The 22,107-nt window shown below is 42.3% G+C and overlaps 1 protein-coding gene across 9 annotated transcripts in view; it reads right to left on the reverse strand.

The window, feature by feature from the left end:
• slc23a1 (solute carrier family 23 member 1) overlaps positions 1-22,107 on the reverse strand; it is a 243,339-nt gene that overhangs the window by 71,009 nt on the left and 150,223 nt on the right. For 4 of the 9 annotated variants that reach the window (XM_059990271.1, XM_059990264.1, XM_059990268.1 and 1 more), the window contains one exon: positions 18,917-19,000. The exons of 4 other annotated variants lie outside the window; for them this stretch is intronic. In XM_059990271.1, coding sequence (XP_059846254.1) covers positions 18,917-19,000 — 84 coding nt within the window. Of the gene's footprint in view, positions 1-18,916; positions 19,001-21,072; positions 21,193-22,107 lie in introns of those variants that run through there. One more of the 9 variants, XM_059990265.1, reaches the window with a different exon arrangement.

A 22,107-nucleotide genomic window follows, 5' to 3' on the forward strand; every position in this document is an offset into this window, starting at 1 on the left:
AGACTACAGCGGACCATTCAGAGTGGAGAGCCACTCCAGGCTACATGGGACCATTCACAGTGGAGAGCCACTCCAGGCTACATGGGACCATTCAGAGTGGAGAGCCACTCCAGGCTACAGCGGACCATTCAGAGTGGAGAACCACTCCAGGCTACATGGGACCATTCACAGTGGAGAGCCACTCCAGGCTACATGGGACCATTCAGAGTGGAGAGCCACTCCAGGCTACATGGGACCATTCAGAGTGGAGAGCCACTCCAGGCTACAGCGGACCATTCAGAGTGGAGAGCCACTCCAGGCTACATGGGACCATTCAGAGTGGAGAGCCACTCCAGGCTACAGCGGACCATTCAGAGAGGAGAGCCACTCCAGACTACAGCGGACCATTCAGAGTGGAGAGCCACTCCAGGCTACAGCGGACCATTCAGAGTGGAGAGCCACTCCAGGCTACAGCGGACCATTCAGAGTGGAGAGCCACTCCAGGCTACAGCGGACCATTCAGAGAGGAGAGCCACTCCAGGCTACAGCGGACCATTCAGAGAGGAGAGCCACTCCAGGCTACAGCGGACCATTCAGAGTGGAGAGTCACTCCAGACTACAACGGACCATTCAGAGTGGAGAGCCACTCCAGGCTACATGGGACCATTCAGAGTGGAGAGCCACTCCAGACTACAGCGGACCATTCAGAGTGGAGAGCCACTCCAGTCTACATGGGACCATTCAGAGTGGAGAGCCACTCCAGGCTACATGGGACCATTCAGAGTGGAGAGCCACTCCAGGCTACATGGGACCATTCAGAGAGGAGAGCCACTCCAGGCTACATGGGACCATTAAGAGTGGAGAGCCACTCCAGGCTACAGCGGACCATTCAGAGTGGAGAGCCACTCCAGTCTACATCGGACCATTCAGAGTGGAGAGCCACTCCAGGCTACATCGGACCATTCAGAGTGGCGAGCCACTCCAGTCTACATGGGACCATTCTGAGTGGAGAGCCACTCCAGGCTACATCGGACCATTCAGAGTGGAGAGCCACTCCAGTCTACATGGGACCATTCTGAGTGGAGAGCCACTCCAGGCTACATCGGACCATTCAGAGAGGAGAGCCACTCCAGGTACAGCGGACCATTCAGAGTGGAGAGCCACTCCAGGCTACATCGGACCATTCTGAGTGGAGAGCCACTCCAGGCTACATGGGACCAGTCAGAGTGGAGAGCCACTCCAGGCTACATGGGACCATTCAGAGTGGAGAGCCACTCCAGGCTACATGGGACCATTCAGAGTGGAGAGCCACTCCAGACTACAGCGGACCATTCAGAGTGGAGAGCCACTCCAGACTACAGCGGACCATTCAGAGTGGAGAGCCACTCCAGGCTACATGGGACCATTCAGAGTGGAGAGCCACTCCAGACTACAGCGGACCATTCAGAGTGGAGAGCCACTCCAGACTACAGCGGACCATTCAGAGTGGAGAGCCACTCCAGACTACAGCGGACCATTCAGAGTGGAGAGCCACTCCAGGCTACATGGGACCATTCAGAGTGGAGAGCCACTCCAGGCTACATCGGACCATTCAGAGTGGAGAGCCACTCCAGGCTACAGCGGACCATTCAGAGTGGAGAGCCGCTCCAGGCTACATGGGACCATTCAGAGTGGAGAGCCACTCCAGGCTACATGGGACCATTCAGAGTGGAGAGCCACTCCAGACTACAGCGGACCATTCAGAGTGGAGAGCCACTCCAGGCTACAGCGGACCATTCAGAGTGGAGAGCCACTCCAGGCTACATGGGACCATTCAGAGTGGAGAGCCACTCCAGACTACAGCGGACCATTCAGAGTGGAGAGCCACTCCAGGCTACAGCGGACCATTCAGAGTGGAGAGCCACTCCAGGCTACAGCGGACCATTCAGAGTGGAGAGCCACTCCAGGCTACAGCGGACCATTCAGAGTGGAGAGCCACTCCAGACTACATCGGACCATTCAGAGTGGAGAGCCACTCCAGGCTACATCGGACCATTCAGAGTGGAGAGCCACTCCAGGCTACAGCGGACCATTCAGAGTGGAGAGCCACTCCAGGCTACATGGGACCATTCAGAGTGGAGAGCCACTCCAGGCTACAGCGGACCATTCAGAGTGGAGAGCCACTCCAGGCTACAGCGGACCATTCAGAGTGGAGAGCAACTCCAGGCTACATGGGACCATTCAGGGAGGAGAGCCACTCCAGGCTACATGGGACCATTCAGAGTGGAGAGCCACTCCAGGCTACATGGGACCATTCAGAGTGGAGAGCCACTCCAGGCTACAGCGGACCATTCAGAGTGGAGAGCCACTCCAGGCTACATGGGACCATTCAGAGTGGAGAGCCACTCCAGGCTACAGCGGACCATTCAGAGAGGAGAGCCACTCCAGGCTACAGCGGACCATTCAGAGTGGAGAGCCACTCCAGGCTACATGGGACCATTCAGAGAGGAGAGCCACTCCAGGTACAGCGGACCATTCAGAGAGGAGAGCCACTCCAGGCTACAGCGGACCATTCAGAGAGGAGAGCCACTCCAGGCTACAGCGGACCATTCAGAGTGGAGAGCCACTCCAGGCTACATGGGACCATTCAGAGTGGAGATCCACTCCAGGCTACATGGGACCATTCAGAGTGGAGAGCCACTCCAGGCTACATGGGACCATTCAGAGTGGAGAGCCACTCCAGGCTACATGGGACCATTCAGAGTGGAGAGCCACTCCAGGCTACATGGGACCATTCTGAGTGGAGAGCCACTCCAGGCTACAGCGGACCATTCAGAGTGGAGAGCCACTCCAGGCTACATGGGACCATTCAGAGTGGAGAGCCACTCCAGGCTACATGGGACCATTCAGAGTGGAGAGCCACTCCAGGCTACATCGGACCATTCAGAGTGGAGAGCCACTCCAGGCTACAGCGGACCATTCAGAGAGGAGAGCCACTCCAGGCTACAGCGGACCATTCAGAGTGGAGAGCCACTCCAGGCTACAGCGGACCATTCAGAGTGGAGAGCCACTCCAGGCTACAGCGGACCATTCAGAGAGGAGAGCCACTCCAGTCTACAGCGGACCATTCAGAGTGGAGAGCCACTCCAGTCTACATCGGACCATTCAGAGTGGAGAGCCACTCCAGACTACAGCGGACCATTCAGAGTGGAGAGCCACTCCAGGCTACAGCGGACCATTCAGAGAGGAGAGCCACTCCAGGCTACAGCGGACCATTCAGAGAGGAGAGCCACTCCAGGTACAGCGGACCATTCAGAGTGGAGAGCCACTCCAGGCTACAGCGGACCATTCAGAGTGGAGAGCCACTCCAGGTACAGCGGACCATTCAGAGAGGAGAGCCACTCCAGGCTACAGCGGACCATTCAGAGAGGAGAGCCACTCCAGGCTACAGCGGACCATTCAGAGTGGAGAAGGCTATCAACAGAGCTTCCTGTAGGCAGCGACTACAATCATCCATGAAGATTCATCCAGTGTGTCGTGCTTCAAGCCCAGTGGTTTCCTCTCCCCTTGCTACAGTCACCTCTCCCCCACCTGGCTTGGTTGATGGGTCCATGGTCTAATCTATGTGTTGCATCCTGGCATCTTGCCAGGTGTGTGGCAATATCCAGTTCCTCGATGACTGGAAGGGGTAAGGGCCGGAGGAATATTCTTGGGTTCTACACATCCTGGACATGCAGGACTTCCAGGGGCACAGGCCTCTAGCAGTTCAGATGCTGCACCTAGAGAGGGGGTCTTGTCACAAGCATAGACACTGCTGTGACATCTGGGTGCTCTCGCAGCCTGGTAGCTGAAAGAAGGCAGCAATTGCGCACATGAGAATGCAACCAACCAGCCAATTAGAATTTCATTCTAATAGTATTTAACTCTCTTCCTTTTGTTTCAGTCTTATCAAGTCTTGATCAAAGCACAGTAAAGGCAATGCTCCCTGTTTACCTTAGCCCACATTCCGGAAAGATAATTAGTGACTTCGATAGATGTTTTTAAAAGAGCGGTAATAATTTAGTTCTAGGTTACTGCTTTTGAGCTGCAGTGACAGAGTTAGTTTTTTCAGTGAGATTGAGAGTTCATTATTTTCCTTTGTTCTGTACAGATCTTATTAAAACTAAGAGAATTGTTTATTCCGTATCTGTGTCACTCCCTCTGTATTTCAGCCATCATTGAAGCTCTGTGTCACCTAAAAATAATAATGATGGAATGAGAGAAATTCAATATAACACTGAATGATATAGCCTTACAGAATGGACACCTGCCAAGATATACAAGGGGTCTCTGTGACAATTTTTATGTTAGCAATGGATATGGGATGGTGAGCTTTGTTAACAAAGACACAACACAGCAATAGATGCATGTACTAATATTCCAATCCTGGTTGTTGCAGGGTAGTAATAATAGAAAAAAATGGGTTTTTGGAGGGACTGAAGAAATGTTAAAATGGCTCCAGTGAATAGAGATAACAGTTACATGGATAATCTCACACTGCAGGGTTTATTCTCTTTCAAAAAGAAAAACACAGGGAATGTTATTAGGTTTTAGTATGAAGGGGACCAATTGGGTAATTTAGCAAGTTTCACATTGAGGGGATCATTCGTGACCAGAGGGCACTTGCTCATGGACCAGTAATTAAGACTGGAACGTACTCTTATGATATAATCTATATACTTCATTCTTTGCTCTGCTCTAGACAAGAGGAATGCAGGAACATGGTATTATGGAGAAAGAGAGAAAGACTAACTGGATTGCTCTTAGAAAGAGATCCACAAAATCATGGGTGAAATGACCTTCAGACCATAGGATACAGCAGCAAAATTAGGCCATTTGGCCCATCAAGACTGTTCCACAATTTCATCATGGTTGATCCAATTTTCCTCTCAGCTCCAATCTCCTGTCTTCTCCCTGTATCTCTTCATGCCCTGACCAATCAAAAATCTATCAACCCCTGCCTTAAATATACTTAAAGACTTGACCTCCACAGCTGCCTGAGGTAAAGAATTTCACAGATTCACCATTCTCTGGCTAAAAAAATTCCTCATTAACTCCATTCTAGAAGGACACCCCTCTATTCTGAGACAGTATCCCCTGGTCTTAGATTCTCTCCAGCATAGGAAACATCTCTCCACATCCACACTATCAAGACCTTTCACCATTCAATAGGTTTTAATGCGGTCATCCGTCATTCTTCTGAATTCTAGTGAATACAGGCCCGGAGCCAACATACCCTCTTGATATGACAAGCCATTCAATCATTAAATCATTTTCAGGAACCTCCTTTGAACCCTCTCCAGTTACAGGATATCCTGTCTATGATAAGGGGCCCAAACTTGTTCATAGTTCTCTAAGTAAGGCCTCACCAGTGCTTTATAAAGTCTCAACATTACATCCTTGCTCTTATATTCTAGGCCTCTTTAAATGAATGCTGACTTTGCATTTGACTTCCTCACCACAGACTCAACCTGCAAATTATTTTTTAGGGAATCTGCATTAGGACTCGCAAAGACCTTTGCACATCAGTCTTTGGTATTTTCTCTCCATTTAGAAACCAGTCTCAACTCTTTCATTTCTTCCACCAAAGTGCATGACCATATACTTCCTAACACAGTACTTCATCAGCTGTTTCTCAACACAGGCCCCTGTGGAACACACCCTGTCACCGGCAGCCAGTCAAAAGAAGGCTCCCTTTATTCCCATTCATTGCCACCTGCCAATCAGCCACTGCTTTAGCCATGCTAGAATCTTCCCTGTAATACCATGGACCCATAGCTTATTAAGCAGCCTTATATGTGACATCTTGTCAAAGGCCTTCTGAAATCCAAGGACACAGCATCAACCAATTCTCATTTGTCTATCCTGCTTGTTACTTCAACAGATTACAGCAAATTTGTCAGGCAAGATTTTCCCGTGAGGAAACCATGCTGTCTACGGCCTATTTTATCATGTGCCTCCAAGTACCCCGAGACTTCATCTTTAATATTTGATTTCAACATCTTCCCAACCACTGAGGTCAGACTAACTGGCCTATAGTTTCTTTTCTGCTGCCTCATTCCCTTCTTGAAGAGTGGAGTGATATTTGCAATTTTCCAGTCTTCCGGAACCATTCCAGAATCTAGTGACACTTAACGGGGGTGTACTACAAATGAGTACCTGTATGTCCTAGTCCTTGTACTTTAGAATGTTGCCTTTGGGCAGGTGGAGCTCGTCAGTCTTGGACGATAGCCCGCCTAGGAGAAGGAAAACTCTGATTTTAAACCTCCACTGCCTTGCAGCCATACCCACCCATGGGAAAATCTTTGGGAGGAATCTGGAGCTGGAGTCCCTAAGGCAGTTTGGTGTTGTTTACAACTTTACTCTGGCAACCTCTGCGACAACACTGGTGCCAAACTGCATCAGCATTTGCCCTTCCCTTGGACTACATTAGTGACGTGAAGAGGGGGGAACCTGCTGCATGGGCAACAGCCGGTTCTTCTAATCTCCCCGCCCAGGCTTGTGCCCTGGAGAGGACACTGTTCACCAGAGGCACAAAGCCATGATCCTCTGTGATCGACGGCTGTCTACAGAAGATATTGCCTTCAGCCTAATATACTTCAGTATTTGTGCCTTCAGTGTGCCCAAATAAACTACATCAAAAGATATCCCTCAGAAAAACACAAATCAGATTACAAGCCATGATCTTCTGGATAAAGCACTATTGGCTCTTTCCAAACTGTTAATATTGTCTAACGGCTTGTCACTCTGCCTTTGTCATTATCTTCCCCAGACAGTAGTTAGATTGGCAAGTCAATAAGCTTTGAATCAGAATTTGAGAGAGAAGTAATATTTTAAGGAAGGGATGATTCACAAATAATCAACGCTTGGAATGCCCTAATCATTTTAAATTTCTTCATTAGCTTTCTTTAGACCCAGTCATAGATATCATCCATTTTTGCTGAGTTGTTAATCTTCACAGCTGTCATCTCATTCTGACAAGGTTTCCTGAGGACTTTTAAGCAATAGCTTTTGCTCTAATTTGTCATTGATAACCCAATAAATGTGTATATTTTCTTATTCCATAAATATTAATAGTGAATCTATAATTGTTCCATTTCCATTTATAACACATCCCTTTAAAACAGAGGTAATCTTTTTGACAACCTTCTTATCTACAGTATTTTTAAACTTTGTAAATAAATACCTTTTTGAAAGGCTTTTATATTCCTTTTGGGAATGTTCTTTCCTTTTTTCTAATTGCATGTTTCTCCCTATTCATCAACTTATAATATTTTAAACATACCATTTTTTTTTCACTCACTGTTTTATATCCTGACTATTTTGCAATTATATCTATATCAAAGGGCACATGATCATTATAAAGCAAAATTTTTAAAATATTTCTCATAGGTTATCTGCAAGTGTGACCAGTTTTCTATCACCTCATGTTCCAGAAATTCTTCTGAAATTTAACATTTTAAGCAAAATTATCCTTTATCAGAGTAAATATCAAATTCAATCATAAGATAAGTATTTCTTTACTGTTAGATTAATGCCAGCTAAATCACGAATACTGTATTTTAATAAAGAAGCATTAAGATTCACTGCAAAATTTTTAAAATATTTCTCATAGGTTATCTGCAAGTGTGACCAGTTTTCTATCACCTCATGTTCCAGAAATTCTTCTGAAATTTAACATTTTAAGCAAAATTATCCTTTATCAGAGTAAATATCAAATTCAATCATAAGTATTTCTTTACTGTTAGATTAATGCCAGCTAAATCACGAATACTGTATTTTAATAAAGAAGCATTAAGATTCACTGCCTTTCTCCTTAAATTAAATTCAATTGAATTGACTTTATTTCTTACATCTTTCATATATGTGAGGAGTAAAAATTTTTACGTTACATCTCTGTCTGAATGTGCAATGTGCAAATTATAGAAATTTGTAATAAATTGTATGTACAGTAAGATATTCAACAGAACAGTCAATGTAGCTTAGAAATACAACTGTGTCAGCATGAATTAATCAGTCTGATGGCCTGGTTGAAGACGCTATTCTGGATCCTGTTGGTCTTGGCTTTTATGCTGCAGTACCTTTTCCCGGATGGTAGCAGCTGGAATAGTTTGTAGTTGGCGTGACTTGGGTCCCCAGTGATCCTTCGGGCCCTTTTTATGCACTAGTTGCTGCAAATGTCCTGAACAGTGGGAAATTCACATCTACAGATGCACTGGGCTGTCTGCACCACTCTCTACAGAGCTCTGCAATTGAGGGAAGTACAGTTCCCATACCAGACAGTGATACAGCCAGTCAGGATGCTCTCAATTGTGCCCCTGTAAAAAGTTCTTATGATTGGGGGCCCATACCAAACCTCTTCAACTGTCTGAGGTGGAATAGGCGCTGTTGTGCCTTTTTCATCACACAGCCGGTAAGTACAGACCAAGTGAGATCCTCGGTGATATGTATACTGAGGAACTTGAAGCTGTTCACCCTCACAACTCCAGATCCATTGATATCAATAGGGGTTAGCCTGTTTCCATTCCTCCTGTACTCTACAACCAGCTCCTTTGTTGTTTCAACATTGAGGGAAAGGTTGTTTTCTTGACATTACTATGTCAGGGTGATGACTTCTTCTCTGCAGGCTGCCTCGTTATTATTTGAGATAAGACTAATCAATGTTGTATCATCTGCAAATTTAATTAGCAGATAGAAGCTGTGGGTGGCGACACAGTCATGGGTGTACAGAGAGTAAAGGAGAGAGCGTAGGACACAGCCCTGAGGGGCTCCTGAGTTGAGGGTCAGAGAGGCAGTGTTGAGGGAGTCCACTCTTACCAACTGCCAGCGATCTAACAGGAAGTCCAGGATCCAGCTGCACAAGGCAGGATGAAGGCCGAGGTCTCTGAGCTTTTTGTCAAGCCTGGAGGGAATTATGGTGTTGAATGTTGTCCAAGAATAGCATTCTCACATAGGCATCCCTCTTCTCCAGGTGTGTAAGGACAACGTGAAGAGCTGTGGCTATTTCATCATTTGTTGATCGGATGTGTTGGTAGGTGTACGGGGTACGGGGTGTAGTGTGGGTGGTAGCAAGTTCGGATGTAGTCCTTGACCAGCTTCTCAAAGCATTTCCTATTATTGAGGTGAGTGTGACAGGACGCCAGTCATTCAGACATGTTACCTTGATCTTTTTAGGTACAGAGACAATTGTGGATGTTTTGAAGCAGGAGGGCACTTTACACTGGGAGGGGGAGAGGGAGAGGGAGAGAGAGAGATATTAAAACTGTCTGAAAACACAACAACCAGTTGTGCCACGCACACTCTGAGTACCCGCCCTGGGATGGCGCCCGGTCCCACAGCCATGAGGTTGCTGACTCGTTAGAAACACCTGTGTACTTCAGGCTCGGAGATGACCAAGCTGCAGATCACATTGCCAGCTCTCCTCAGGGGCTCAGTGTTGGCAAAATCAAACTGAGAGTAAAGAAGATTTAGGTCATCTGGGAGAGAGGCAGCAGTGTTGGCAACACCACGGCATTTAGCTTTGAAGTCTGCGATGGTGTGCAGACCCGTATCGTTGGTTCAGAGTTGTGTCTGGATCTTGTCCCTGTATTGCCGTTACACTGCCTTGATGACTTTGCATAGATCGTAGCTGCATTTCTTGAGTTCCTGGTGGTTACCAGTGGCAAAATCTCTGTCTGGATGGAATTGTTGATCCAAGGTTTCTGATTTGGATAGACCCTGACCGATTTTTGGGGGACAACGTCCTCAATGCACTTCCAGATGAAGCTAGTGACCCCATCTGACTTATACTCTGCTACTGAAGGAGGGAAGTATAAGTCTGCATTGTTGACAAAACTTGGTGACCTATTAAGAATAAGCTCTTTGAAGTATTTAGAAACCCCCATGAAAGAGGGAGACAAGAAGAAAGTATGCAGCAAGCAAATCTTAAGAGGTGGTACAAAATGGAATTCAATGGAGTTGACTGGCAAGGACTTGGGTAAGGGGTAGTGATTGGGTAGTACCATAGTATAGTACTGATGCACCATCAATAACTCACACTGAGACGTAAGGCGAGATATTGGCTTTTATTGACTGGAAGAAGGAACCAGGAGTGAGTGTCCATCATACTATGTCCTGGAGACTGAGGCCGAGCGTCAGGCCTCAGATCGCCTTTATACAGGGGCCTGTGGGAGGAGCCACAGGAGCAGTCAGCAGGGGGCGTGTCCCGACAGGCACATAGTTCACCACAAGTACAAGAGCAGAAGGTTTTGAAATCCTTGAAGACAATTTCAAAGGATGATGTTAAGCATTGTTAGCTTAACATCAGATCAAAATTTTAAAAAGGGAATTTTGTTTGACCTTTCCAGAGATAGTTGTCAGTATCAAGGTCCTAATGCGAGGCACAATCCGCTGTTTGGACAATTTAAATGCTGGCCCAAATAGACTGGAAAAGCAGGGTGTCTGGATCAGAGGCAAGTGCTGGGTCAATTTCCCCTGCTCTCCTGCAATGTTCACTCCTCTCTGCATGAAGCGGAGGCTGGGAAAGTACCCTGGTGACTCTGCTTCATGGCGGTGAGCCCTACAGTGATTTGCCCTGATAATATGGGCCTACTCTAGGCTGCTCCAGGGATTCTGATCCAAGCATTCAATTTGGTTCAGACTGCTGTTGCTTGCTTCTATTGTCTGCATGATTTGTGTTTTTCTCTCTTTCTCTGTGCATTGGGTGTTGGCCTTTATTTTTTATTTGGGTTCTTTCATGTTTCTTACTTTGTGGTAGCCTGAAAGCCAACAGTTCTCATGTTTGGATAATTTATACATTCTTTGATAATAAATATACATAGATCTTTTTGAATCTTCGAATCATGACATTGGCAGACAATTGACAACTCAAAATTACAAACCCTATATATGTGAAAATTAAACTGATGCAAATTTAAACTTAAAAAAGGCAAGTAGCCTCTGTACTGGCTCTTCAACACCTCTGAGGAGGAAAATCCGCTGGCTTGCCCTGTACACAACTCCAGATCCACAACAAGGTGCTTAACTCTTAAACAGCTGAACAAACCACTCTGTTCTATCAATGCCACATTGTTAAAGGAGAAAAGGAATATAGTCAACCCAATTTCTTGAACTTAGCGCCATGTACGGACACAAAATTAGCACCCAGCCAGTCAGTTGTCTCAATTCAACAACAGTAGGAAGTAGTTTTGATACTATTGTGAAGAGCTACCTGCCAATAACCTGCTTGGGTTTCAGAGTGGCTCAGGTATCAACTCCATTATAGTTTCTGCCATGTATCAACCAATGAACAAAGAAGTGAGGTGAGGTGTGTGTCATTGTTCTTGATGTCACTGCAAGACTTGACACAGTTTCAAAGTACCCAGGTAAGATTAAAGTCAATGGACATAAAGGGGGAGGAACCTTCTCCCATGGGTGAGTCATAACCCTGCACTAAAGGAGGCCAGTCACCTTAGCCTCCTAAATTACAGGAGGCATCCTTGGAGCAGTGCTCGATTCCATCCAATACTCTTCAGCATATGAAGCATGCCACAGCTGTCTGCATCAACAATTGCCATTTATCGGCTCCCTAACTAAATGTTGTACAAGCAATACAAATGTCACAAGAAGTAACAAGCAATGACTCTTTCCAGAGTCTAGCCACCCATCCTTGGCATTCATTGGCATTAGCATTGCACGTAGGGGAGGGCAGAGGAGGGAACAGGATGATCAGAAACAAACTGGACCCATCACTTATTTGCAGATGCTACAAGAATCAGAATCAAGTTTATTATCACCGGCATGTGACGTGAAATTTGTTAACTTAGCAGCAGCAGTTCAATGCAATACATAATCTAGCAGAGAAAATAATAATAATAAATAAAATAAAACATAATAAATAAACAAGTAAATCAATCATGTATATTGAATAGATTTTTTAAAAACGTGGAAAAACAGAAACACTGTATATTTTAAAAAGTGAGGTAGTGTCCAAAGCTTCAATATCCATTTAGGAATTGGGTGGCAGAGGGGAAGCAGCTGTTCCTGAATTGCTGAGTGTGTGCCTTCAGGCTTCTGAATCTCCTACCTGACGGTAACAGTGAGAAAAGGGCTTGCCCTGGGTGCTGGAGGTCCTTAATAATGGACCTTAATAAGAGCAAGTCGGACTGGGTGTTTTGTGATAAAAACACTCTAATACCCCAAGGTCTTTCCATTGTCTGCAAGGCAGAAGAGGTCAAGGTCATAGTAGAATACTTCCCACTTTTCTGGATGAGTTTGGCACCTTCAATTCTCAAGCCACTGAACATCATCCAAGACAAAACAGTCTTCTTGATTGACACCCTCTCTACTACCCTAAACATTCCCTCAAAAACTGGTACAGAATGGCTGGTAAGCAGGTACAAAATGCACAGCTGCTTTTTACTCAGAGTGCTTTGAGAGGAACTCTCCCATCAGGACAAGGGAAAAAAAAATGTATGGGAACACCACCTTCAGGTTCATCAGACTGGGTAACCATATGACTTGGAAATCACTGCGTCTAAATCCTGGAACTCCCTCCCAATAGCACCGTTAGTACCCTCACTAGACTACTGTGCTTCAAGATAACTGTTAGAGTGAGTTTTTGTGTAGGTGATTCATTTACACTTAAATGACTTTGGCAACCAGTCTCCTGTTCTTTGACAAAGTACTGTGGATTGAGATCATAACAATGCATTTCCTAAAAACTGTGAATACCAGAATACTAGCCCAGATGCTACAGATGGAAGTGTGAAATTTACAGTTAGTTTCGAAGACAGCATTATCTATTCTTTTATGTTAACACGTAAAATATCAAATAAACGTATCGTGAATTTTAACTTGGATTCCGAAAGGCCGTGAATACCAGCCCAGACATGTTGGTGTCGTGAGGAATGGATGAAGTCAGAAGGTGTGGTGGTTTGTATGTAGCTTCAAAAGAAGTATTGTCTATACTTGTGTTATGAATGTACCACAGCTCTGAGGGGCCGAAGGGGCGGGAGCAGCCCCCTCCTTCCAGAGAATCGCAAGATCACTATTAATTCGGGTCTCAGACTCAGGAAATGAGAGACGATGCAACGGTTTTGGCCATTGTTCCTAGAGACATCTGTGTGAAGTGCATGTCCCTGGGGACGTCACGTGATGACGTAGGATCGAGATGCTGGAACCCAGCCCTCCCGTAAAAAAGTTAATAAATTAATGTTGAAGTGAAGAAAAGTTAATTAATACTTTTTTAAGGTTACTTATAAATTACTCTGGATTGTTTTAAGCTATGCCTCATAAACAGAGGACGAAGAAAATTACTACCGCGAAGACCGCTCAAGTTGGAACAGAATCAAGGCCTACTTCTACTGAAGAACCACAGACTCAGGTACAACACACCACTGGTGAAACAGAAAAGGAGACCGCGGCAGCATCGGCCATTTCTAAAGGGAAAGATCAACGAGAACTGCGCAAGCATAAAGGAACGAGCATGCGCAAAAGAGAGCAACTAGAACTACAAAACCCAGCAATGACTGAAACCGACAGCGAAAGTGAGTCTGAGAGAGAGCCAGACTCTCTGGAAAAATCAGACGAAGATGGAGAAGAAGATGAAAGTTCCTCTGAAAATACAAAAAAGACTTTGAGGCAAATAATGCATAAATTAGAAAAATTAAATGCATTAAAAGTAATTAAAAGTAACCAAAAAGTAATTAAAGAAAAAATAACAAATATGGAGGCTATGTTTGATAAAATGACAAAGAAACAGGAAAAAATGGAAAAGAAAATTACAGATTTGGACGTCAAAATGGAAGAAATGGATGGAAGAATGAAGAAGATGGAAGATGATAATGATGCCTGGACATCAGAAAGAAAACAACTCGTGGGAAAAATTGATAAGCTTGAAAATTTTAGTAGACGCAACAATATTAAAATTGTTGGACTTAAAGAAGGTACTGAAGGAGAAGACCCAATAAATTTTTTTCATAAATGGATTCCTGAAAAATTGGAAATGGGAGAAGAAACTTTAATTGAGATTGAAAGGGTGCACAGAGCCTTAAGGCCAAGATCTCAAGATGATCAAAATCCGCGATCAATTTTGATAAGATGTTTAAGATACCAGCAGCTGCCCAGGGTGCTAAAAGAAGAAAAGGTCCGTTGATGATAGCAGAGAAACCAGTTCTTTTTTATCCTGATATAAGTTATAACCTTTTGAAGAGAAAGAAAGAATTTAATCCAGCTAAAAATGTTTTATGGGAAAAAGGTTATAAGTTTTTAATGCGTCACCCAGCAACATTGATAATTTTTTTGGAGGAGGGAAAAAGATTTTTTTCTGATTATCAAGATGCGGAGGTGTTCGCACAAAAACTTCCATCTCTTCGCTAATTAAACGTAGAGATTTCTAAATGTAATGGTTAAAGACGAAGACAGAGAAAGCAAATGGAACTGATGGACATTTAAGGATGATATAAGGGAGAAAAATAAAATTTTAGAAATATTAATTGAGAATAGTATGTTTTTATATATATATACTTTTTAAGTTGCGGCAGGGCTGGGGAGCTTTGAATCGGTTACTACGGGATTCATGTGTGTAATCATGGCGATTGCCATGACCTGTACAATAGAGGGGGGTAATGTTGTGTTTTTTTTCTTTCACAACATTAGTAGGGGGGTATTTTGTTTTTTTCTTTATTTTCTATTTTTCTTCTATTCTTTTGCCTGGATGATTGGTGGGGACACACATAGCAACATGGAGACTTCTAAAAAGATTTCCCAGGATACAATGTAAGTTGAAAGATTAGGTATTATTATAGATTGGAGTAACATAAATAAAAACAATGACTAATTTATTGAATTTTTTAAGTTTTAATGTTAATGGACTTAATGGACCAATAAAAAGAAAAAGAATTTTAACATATATTAAAAAAACGAAAATAGATATAGATTTCTTACAAGAAACTCATTTAACGGATATAGAACATCAGAAATTAAAAAGAGACTGGGTTGGAAATGTTATTGCAGCTTCATTTAACTCAAAGGCAAGAGGAGTTGCAATTTTGGTTAATAAAAATTTACCAATTAAAATACAAAATGTATTAATTGATTCAGCAGGAAGATATTTAATTATACATTGTCAAATTTTTTCAGAACTATGGACTCTTATGAATATTTATGCACCAAATGAAAATGATGTAAAATTTATACAGGAGGTCTTTTTGAATTTGGCTAATGCACATGATAAAATATTAATAGGTGGAGATTTTAATTTTTGTTTAGATCCAGTTTTAGATAGATCAACAAAGGCTATTACAAAATCAAAAGTAGCAAAATAACTCTATCATTGATGGAAGATTTAAATTTGATTGATATATGAAGAAGAATTAATCCAAAAGAAAGGGATTATCCTCATAATCCAATATTACTTTTACTAGGTGATATTGAAGGGATAAAACCGAAACTCAAACTAAATAAATATCAGAAAGAATTTATAAAAATTGCACTGGCAGTAGCCAAAAAAGCTATTGCAGTTACTTGGAAATCGGATACATATTTAAGTATAGACTCTTGGAAGAAAGAAATCTATGGCTGTATTCCATTAGAAAAAATTACTTATAATTTAAGAGATAAATATGAAACATTTCTGAAAATTTGGAGCCCTTATTTACAAAAGACAGGATTAAATATATACATGCTCTGAAGATGAAATAATTGGTTATTAGGGGAAAGAAATAAATATACATATTAAAGTTATTACAAATTCCATGGAGCATGTGGAGATCTTCCAACAACCAGGCATTCTTTCTTTCTTTTTTTTCTTTCTTTCTCTTTTTTTTCTATAGGGCAGTTAGGGGGGAGGGGTTAAGGGGAGGGGGTAAGGGTTATATACTTTTTTTTCATACTTTACTTTGTAACTATTTAAAAATGCAATAAAAAAAGTTTTCAAATAAAAAAAGTGCATGTCCCTGCTACGTGACAGCTACCATGGATATGGACACCCTCGGGCAATGTGGGGGTGGGGATTGCATCACCCTACTTTGATGGACATCTACAACTCTGCAAGTCAAGATAAAAGGGGACTGCAGGAGGCGGTACCCCAGCGACGCACCAGAAGGACACCATCACTCAGTGCTCCCGTGCTAGCGGGAAGCCCTACAAAGCCACGTGCGTTCCGCCTCTCCTTTGCCTGGGGAGCGGGTGGCTGATAACACCGAAAAGGACTTCGAACTAACAATGGGGAACCAACGCTCCCCTGATTCAACGGATGCTTCATAAAGACCCGGCAAGTCTTTCCTTTTCTCACCAATCTCTCCCTCTCTGTCGCACCACGTGAAACCCAGCGATTCCCAAAAGGCTGAAGCCTGCAGACTTCTGAGTGACTTTTATATTTCCAACGGACAATATATTATCCCCTAGACAACAGTAGAGCTCATTTCTTAATGATGATTATTACTATACCCGCGCTTTAGATTGAGTATAGACGACGTGCATTATCTGAATGTTTGTATTAACCTTACTTTTGTGCCCCTTTATAAATAAAAACATTTGAAAATAGTGACATCAAACTTCAACGGACTTCTCTATCTTTGCTGGTAAGCTATCCAGTTACGGGATACGTAACACTTGTAAATATAAAGTGTCCTTTGTGTTTAGCAAATAAATATCGAGCCCACATTTCCACTGGTGGAAAGCAGACCAAAAGCATTTCCGTCTGTATGATCAAACCCGAGGAAATCTGCAGATGCTGGAAATTCAAGCAACACACACAAAATGCTGGTGGAACACAGCAGGCCAGGCAGCATCTCTAGGGAGAAGCACTGTCGATGTTTCGGGCCGAGACCCTTCGTCAGGACTAACTGAAAGGAAAGATAGTAAGAGATTTGAAAGTAGTGGGGGGAGGGGGAAATGCGAAATGATAGGAGAAGACCGGAGGGGGTGGGATGAAGCTAAGAGCTGGAAAGGTGATTGGCGAAAGTGATACAGAGCTGGAGAAGGGAAAGGATCATGGGACGAGAGGCCTCGGGAGAATGAAAGTGGCGGGGGGGGGGGGCGGGGAGCACCAGAGGGAGATGGAGAACAAGCAAACAACTAAATATGTCAGGGATGGGGTGAGGAGGGACCCATCCCTAACATATTTAGTTGTTTGCCTGTTCTCCATCTCCCTCTGATGCTTCCCCGCCCCCCACTTTCTTTCTCCCGAGGTCTCCCGTCCCATGATCCTTTCCCTTCTCCAGCTCTGTATCACTTTTGCCAATCACCTTTCCAGCTCTTAGCTTCATCCCACCCCCTCCGGTCTTCTCCTATCATTTCGCATTTCCCCCTCCCCCCACTACTTTCAAATCTCTTACTATCTTTCCTTTCAGTTAGTCCTGATGAAGGGTCTCAGCCCGAAATGTCGACAGTCCTTCTCCTTATAGATGCTGCTTGGCCTGCTGTGTTCCACCAGCATTTTGTGTGTGTTGTCCATCTGTATGATGCCTGCTGAACCTTGTGTTGTCGAATAAAGAAGCTGCTTTGTATTTACAAGTAACTCTCTCTCCTGTGATTTCATCTTCGCTACAACAATAACAATTCACTAACACTGTTAGATAAATTGAAGATGGAGAGCAAATACCATCCTTGCCAGTGATGCCCACAATCAGAAAAAAATGTATAAATAAAAAGAAAATTCCTCTATCCTACTTTAGTTAAGTGTCAATGCCTCAAAGAGCACAGAAGAACAGATCGTGAGGACCTCAGTGGACAGAGAAATCAGGAATTTTGGCATTTCCATATCTTCATTCACCCTCTCCCGCCCCACCAACCACCCTCTATAAAATTGGCAGTGGCTGCGTAATGCCAGTAAGATTTCCATAGCAATTATTGAGAGAGGATTAATTTATAAAACTGAATTATTCAGTTAGCCGTCTGCCCAAAAAAAACAATTATCTTGTTCAATTGCACTTTGTTCAAGCAACTACATGGGTGTACACTGGTCACAATTTATATTCTCTACACCCTTATCACACAACCAAACCTTTCCTCCACAAGTCAAGCCTGAACCAGAAATCACATTCCTTCCTGGGACTGCACTCAGCCAGTAGAAGTTGCTGTTCAGCAGCATCAAATATAATCCATGGCAATGCTATATCATTAAATAATGGGAGTGCCAGACACCAATATGAAGGCTGCGATATTTCACTTCTAGTAGTACAATGAGAGATCAGTGAGGTATCCATTTCAGTTGCAAATAGAGAAAAAGGATCAGACGGTTGGTGGTACAGTAGTTGTCAGTAGGCTCAAACCAACAATGCCAGATGCAGGAATTGACTGACAATCATAAAGTAAATAAAGTTTTTGCCTGTACAGCTGTGCAAATTCTTTTACCCGTAGAGCAATATTGAAAACATGGCTTTGGTCAATTTCCTCTTAAGATGTTATACTTGCTCTCTTCTATTTGTGGGCCCAGCAACTTTCACAGTATTGCTGATAGGAGGAAGAAGGAATAATATCCTTCATCTAGCTCCAAAATGAAAACTAAAATGTTGAAAATTTGAAAAGCTGGAAATACTCAGCAAGCCAAGCAGCATTTGTGAAGAGGAATTTCAGGTCAATAAAATGAAACCGTCCCAAGATATTAACTCTTTCTTTTTCCATTACATAAGCTGTCTGTCCTATCAAATAATGATCAGTCCACAGCTATTAACCATGCTAGCAAGAAACTATAAGGGCAAATAAGGGAAAATATATTCAAAATGTCTGGTTGCATTAACTTGCTTAGGAACTTCTATTTAAAAGGCTATTGGACATATACTGAAAAAGGGTTCAGTTTTCATCTCCGTAGAAGAAATGTCTCAGTGGGGGATCTTAGACTGGTAAAGAGCTAAGCAAAAAGGAGCTGGCACAAAATGCCACTCAGCTCCCTTTCAATGGCTTCCATAACCTGAATATCAATCAGGTTTAAAATTACCTTGTCACTTTGGTTTTGATATCTTCCATCCACAGTTGCGTTGTTCTCAGACAGTTCTTCATACCCAAGGCTTGGAATCCCATTCTGGCTCAGAGAATTTGAATATATTATTTGACTGCTGTGAAATAACCACCCCTATGATATTTTTTCAAACTTTCAAATACATTTCTTGTCCAGTAAAACGTAATTTGTTTTCCTTAACAATTCATTCCAGTTGTGTAACAGGAAAGCAAATTGTAAAAGGCTGAGTCATTATTGCATACTTTGGAACACATTTTACAAATGAACTGCAGTTGCACTGAGTTGGCTATTAAATATTCTGCTTGTTTTTCCAACTTCATCTTGTTATTACAAAAGGCAGATTTTTAAATAGTACATATAAATCAAATTACAATGAAGCACACAAGGGAAAGCAGAGGTTATTAGAAGCATCATTTGCAAAACGCAATGGACATTCAGCTCTTTTTCCATTGAAAGCTTGATTCTGTTCCAAGTTACACAAGCTCATGAAATTTTAAAGATTTTTTACCTGTGCCAGTAATGGCTATAGTTCTGAAATGATAGACCTTGACAGCCCTCAACTAGAAGACACAGACACACACTTCCTTATCTTGATCATTTCTAACTGTAAAGATTTGTCTTCAGTAGTTGGATAATTAAAGGATGAAATGAAGAAGGATAATTAGATAAATTTCAATTGCGTTTTTGCCAAGTTAGTGCTATAGATTCTGCAAATCCAGAAGACATATTGGAGATATTCAAGTCAGGCAGCAAATAAATTACATTAATGCTTTCTAGTCAATCATCCAAAACATTAACATTATTTCTCTCTCCACTTTGCCTGTCTTGAGTACTCTAAATATATATCCTGCAAATACAGCCTTTATAAGCAATGGTGGGAATACACAGTGTAAAATTTATGACTTGATTAAATCTATTTGTGCAAATATCTTGCAAGTTTAACAAATCCCACTATTGTTACATTATGTAATTATGTTAAATACAGCTCTAAACATTTGTTATGAGTCTAAACATGCTAATAAATTGTTGGGGAGTTTGAAACAACAATTAAAATTACAATTCAATGCTCACCCATCATGTCCTAAGGCCACTTTTAAAAATAAAATGTCTACAACTGGCTTCCAAAACAAACTAACACAATAAATACACTCAAGTGTATGATTTTCTCAATGCATAACAGAATTAACGTGGAGTTATAATCAAGCTTGATATTTTATAGAAAATGTAATGACTAATATTTATGAAAGAAAATGAATTTTTCATAATTATTTCATTGAACATAATCATTGCTATAAAGGCCAGCAATAATTTATCTATCACTAATCGAATTTAAGGTAACAGTGAGACAGTATTTTTGAGCTCCTGAAATTATTATGCCCTACTTCTATTGAGGATGGTGTTTCAGGATTATGAGTTTGCAATAATGATGCTTTCATGATGTAGTTCCAAATCAGTACGGTGCATAACTAAAGGAAGCCTGTACGTGGCAGCACTGTCCTGCATCTCTTGCCCTGGTCCTCCTGAGAGGTGGAGGTCAGCCCGCAGTACTGGGACATGCTGCAGTTCATCCATTGTGCACAGGAAGGCAGGGAGTTGAATTGTTATTTTGGATGTAGGACGTGTGCTTAGAAATTCATCCCTGATTGATTAATCTGTAGCAGGTGAGTTATATTTAGCACAAGCGTTACTTAACATTTAAACAAAATAAAGCCATTTAAAAAGCAGAATTGAAGACTTTAGAAAAAATATCTGATCTTGGCCTGAAACATTCACTGATTTATTCCCTGCCATAGAGGCTACCTAACTTACTCAGTTCCTGTAGCATTTTGTGTGTGTTGCTCTGGATTTCAAGATTCTGCAGAATCTCATGCATTTATCTTTAAAATTACATACTTAATTCAGTTCTCAGAAGTCAGGAGAAATTCAGGGACTGTAGCCTTGTGGATTAAATTCAAAGATTCCAATTTCCTAGTGTTCAGTAATTTACAGTAAAAGCAAACAAAATGATCACTCTATATTCTACTTAACAAACATTTCAATTCAAATCAAAACTTTCTACAACTGCCTTGTTTTATCAAGAGTTTCGAGAAATAAACAATATAGTTTAAAACTCAGCATAAGATGAAATATGTTACCTTTAAACCGTCCCTCATTCTGGTCTCTGAGAACTTGGTCCCTTTAACACATTGCATGCAGGAGAGACTTTGAAACAATGCTGCATTTCACTCCATTTTGAGAGTAAAAAAAATCTTCCTCTGCTGGTTAAAAATTAACCTTTCAGTTGTACTGCTGAACTTTAATCAACAGTTCATCATACAGTAGCTCAGTCCAAATGAGAAGTCAGAAGTGTTGAAGGTTTTCAACCCCAGTGGAAATGAACTGACATCCTCAAATCATTTTGTACCCACAGCCAAGTTGAGTACTAACCTTGGCAGCTATACTCAAGTGAACTATATTAAAATAGATCACCTCAGCTGGTTGATTTGATTATTGTCACCATACACATCTGCAAAACAAAGATCACTTAAAGCATCCCCAGCCAAGCAGATCAAATCAAGCTGTTGCCAGGGAATGGTAATAGAGTCATTGTGAGTGATGATCATCAAACAACATACCAGAACGGGAAAAAAAGTTATCTCTAAAACAAACACACACATGACTAGCTAACACAAAGGAGTAGCATTAAAAAAAAATCAAAGAGAATAGACTTGAGCAAACAAAAAATATGAAATAAAATCTGGAGTATTTTGTTCATTGTTGGTCTCCCTTCTTAATGACGTACGTACTGAAGGGAGAGTGGTGAAGATGCACTAGACCAGTTTCAGAGACAGTGGATTTGCCATGAAGGAAAACAGTAAGACCATGAGACATAGGAGCAGAATTAGGCCATTCGGCCCAGCAAACCTGCTCTGCTATTTGATCATAGAAGATTTATTTTCCCTCTCAGTCCCCATTCTCCTGCCTTCATCCCTGTAACCTTTGAAGTTTAATAAATTGACCTATGTTCTCGAGAGTTCAGAGCTGAATGAGGCATGTCCTCACGCAAAGTCAAAATTCTTACAATACCCAGGATGGTTGCAGGGAAAATCTTTTACTGGCCATTTTCAAGAACAGAGTGGGATTACATAAAATTCCTTCACGAAGAAGGTAAAGAACACTGAGAATTCTCT

Source organism: Hypanus sabinus, chromosome 15, assembly GCF_030144855.1.
Source record: "Hypanus sabinus isolate sHypSab1 chromosome 15, sHypSab1.hap1, whole genome shotgun sequence".
NCBI classification, from domain to species: Eukaryota; Metazoa; Chordata; class Chondrichthyes; order Myliobatiformes; family Dasyatidae; genus Hypanus; species Hypanus sabinus.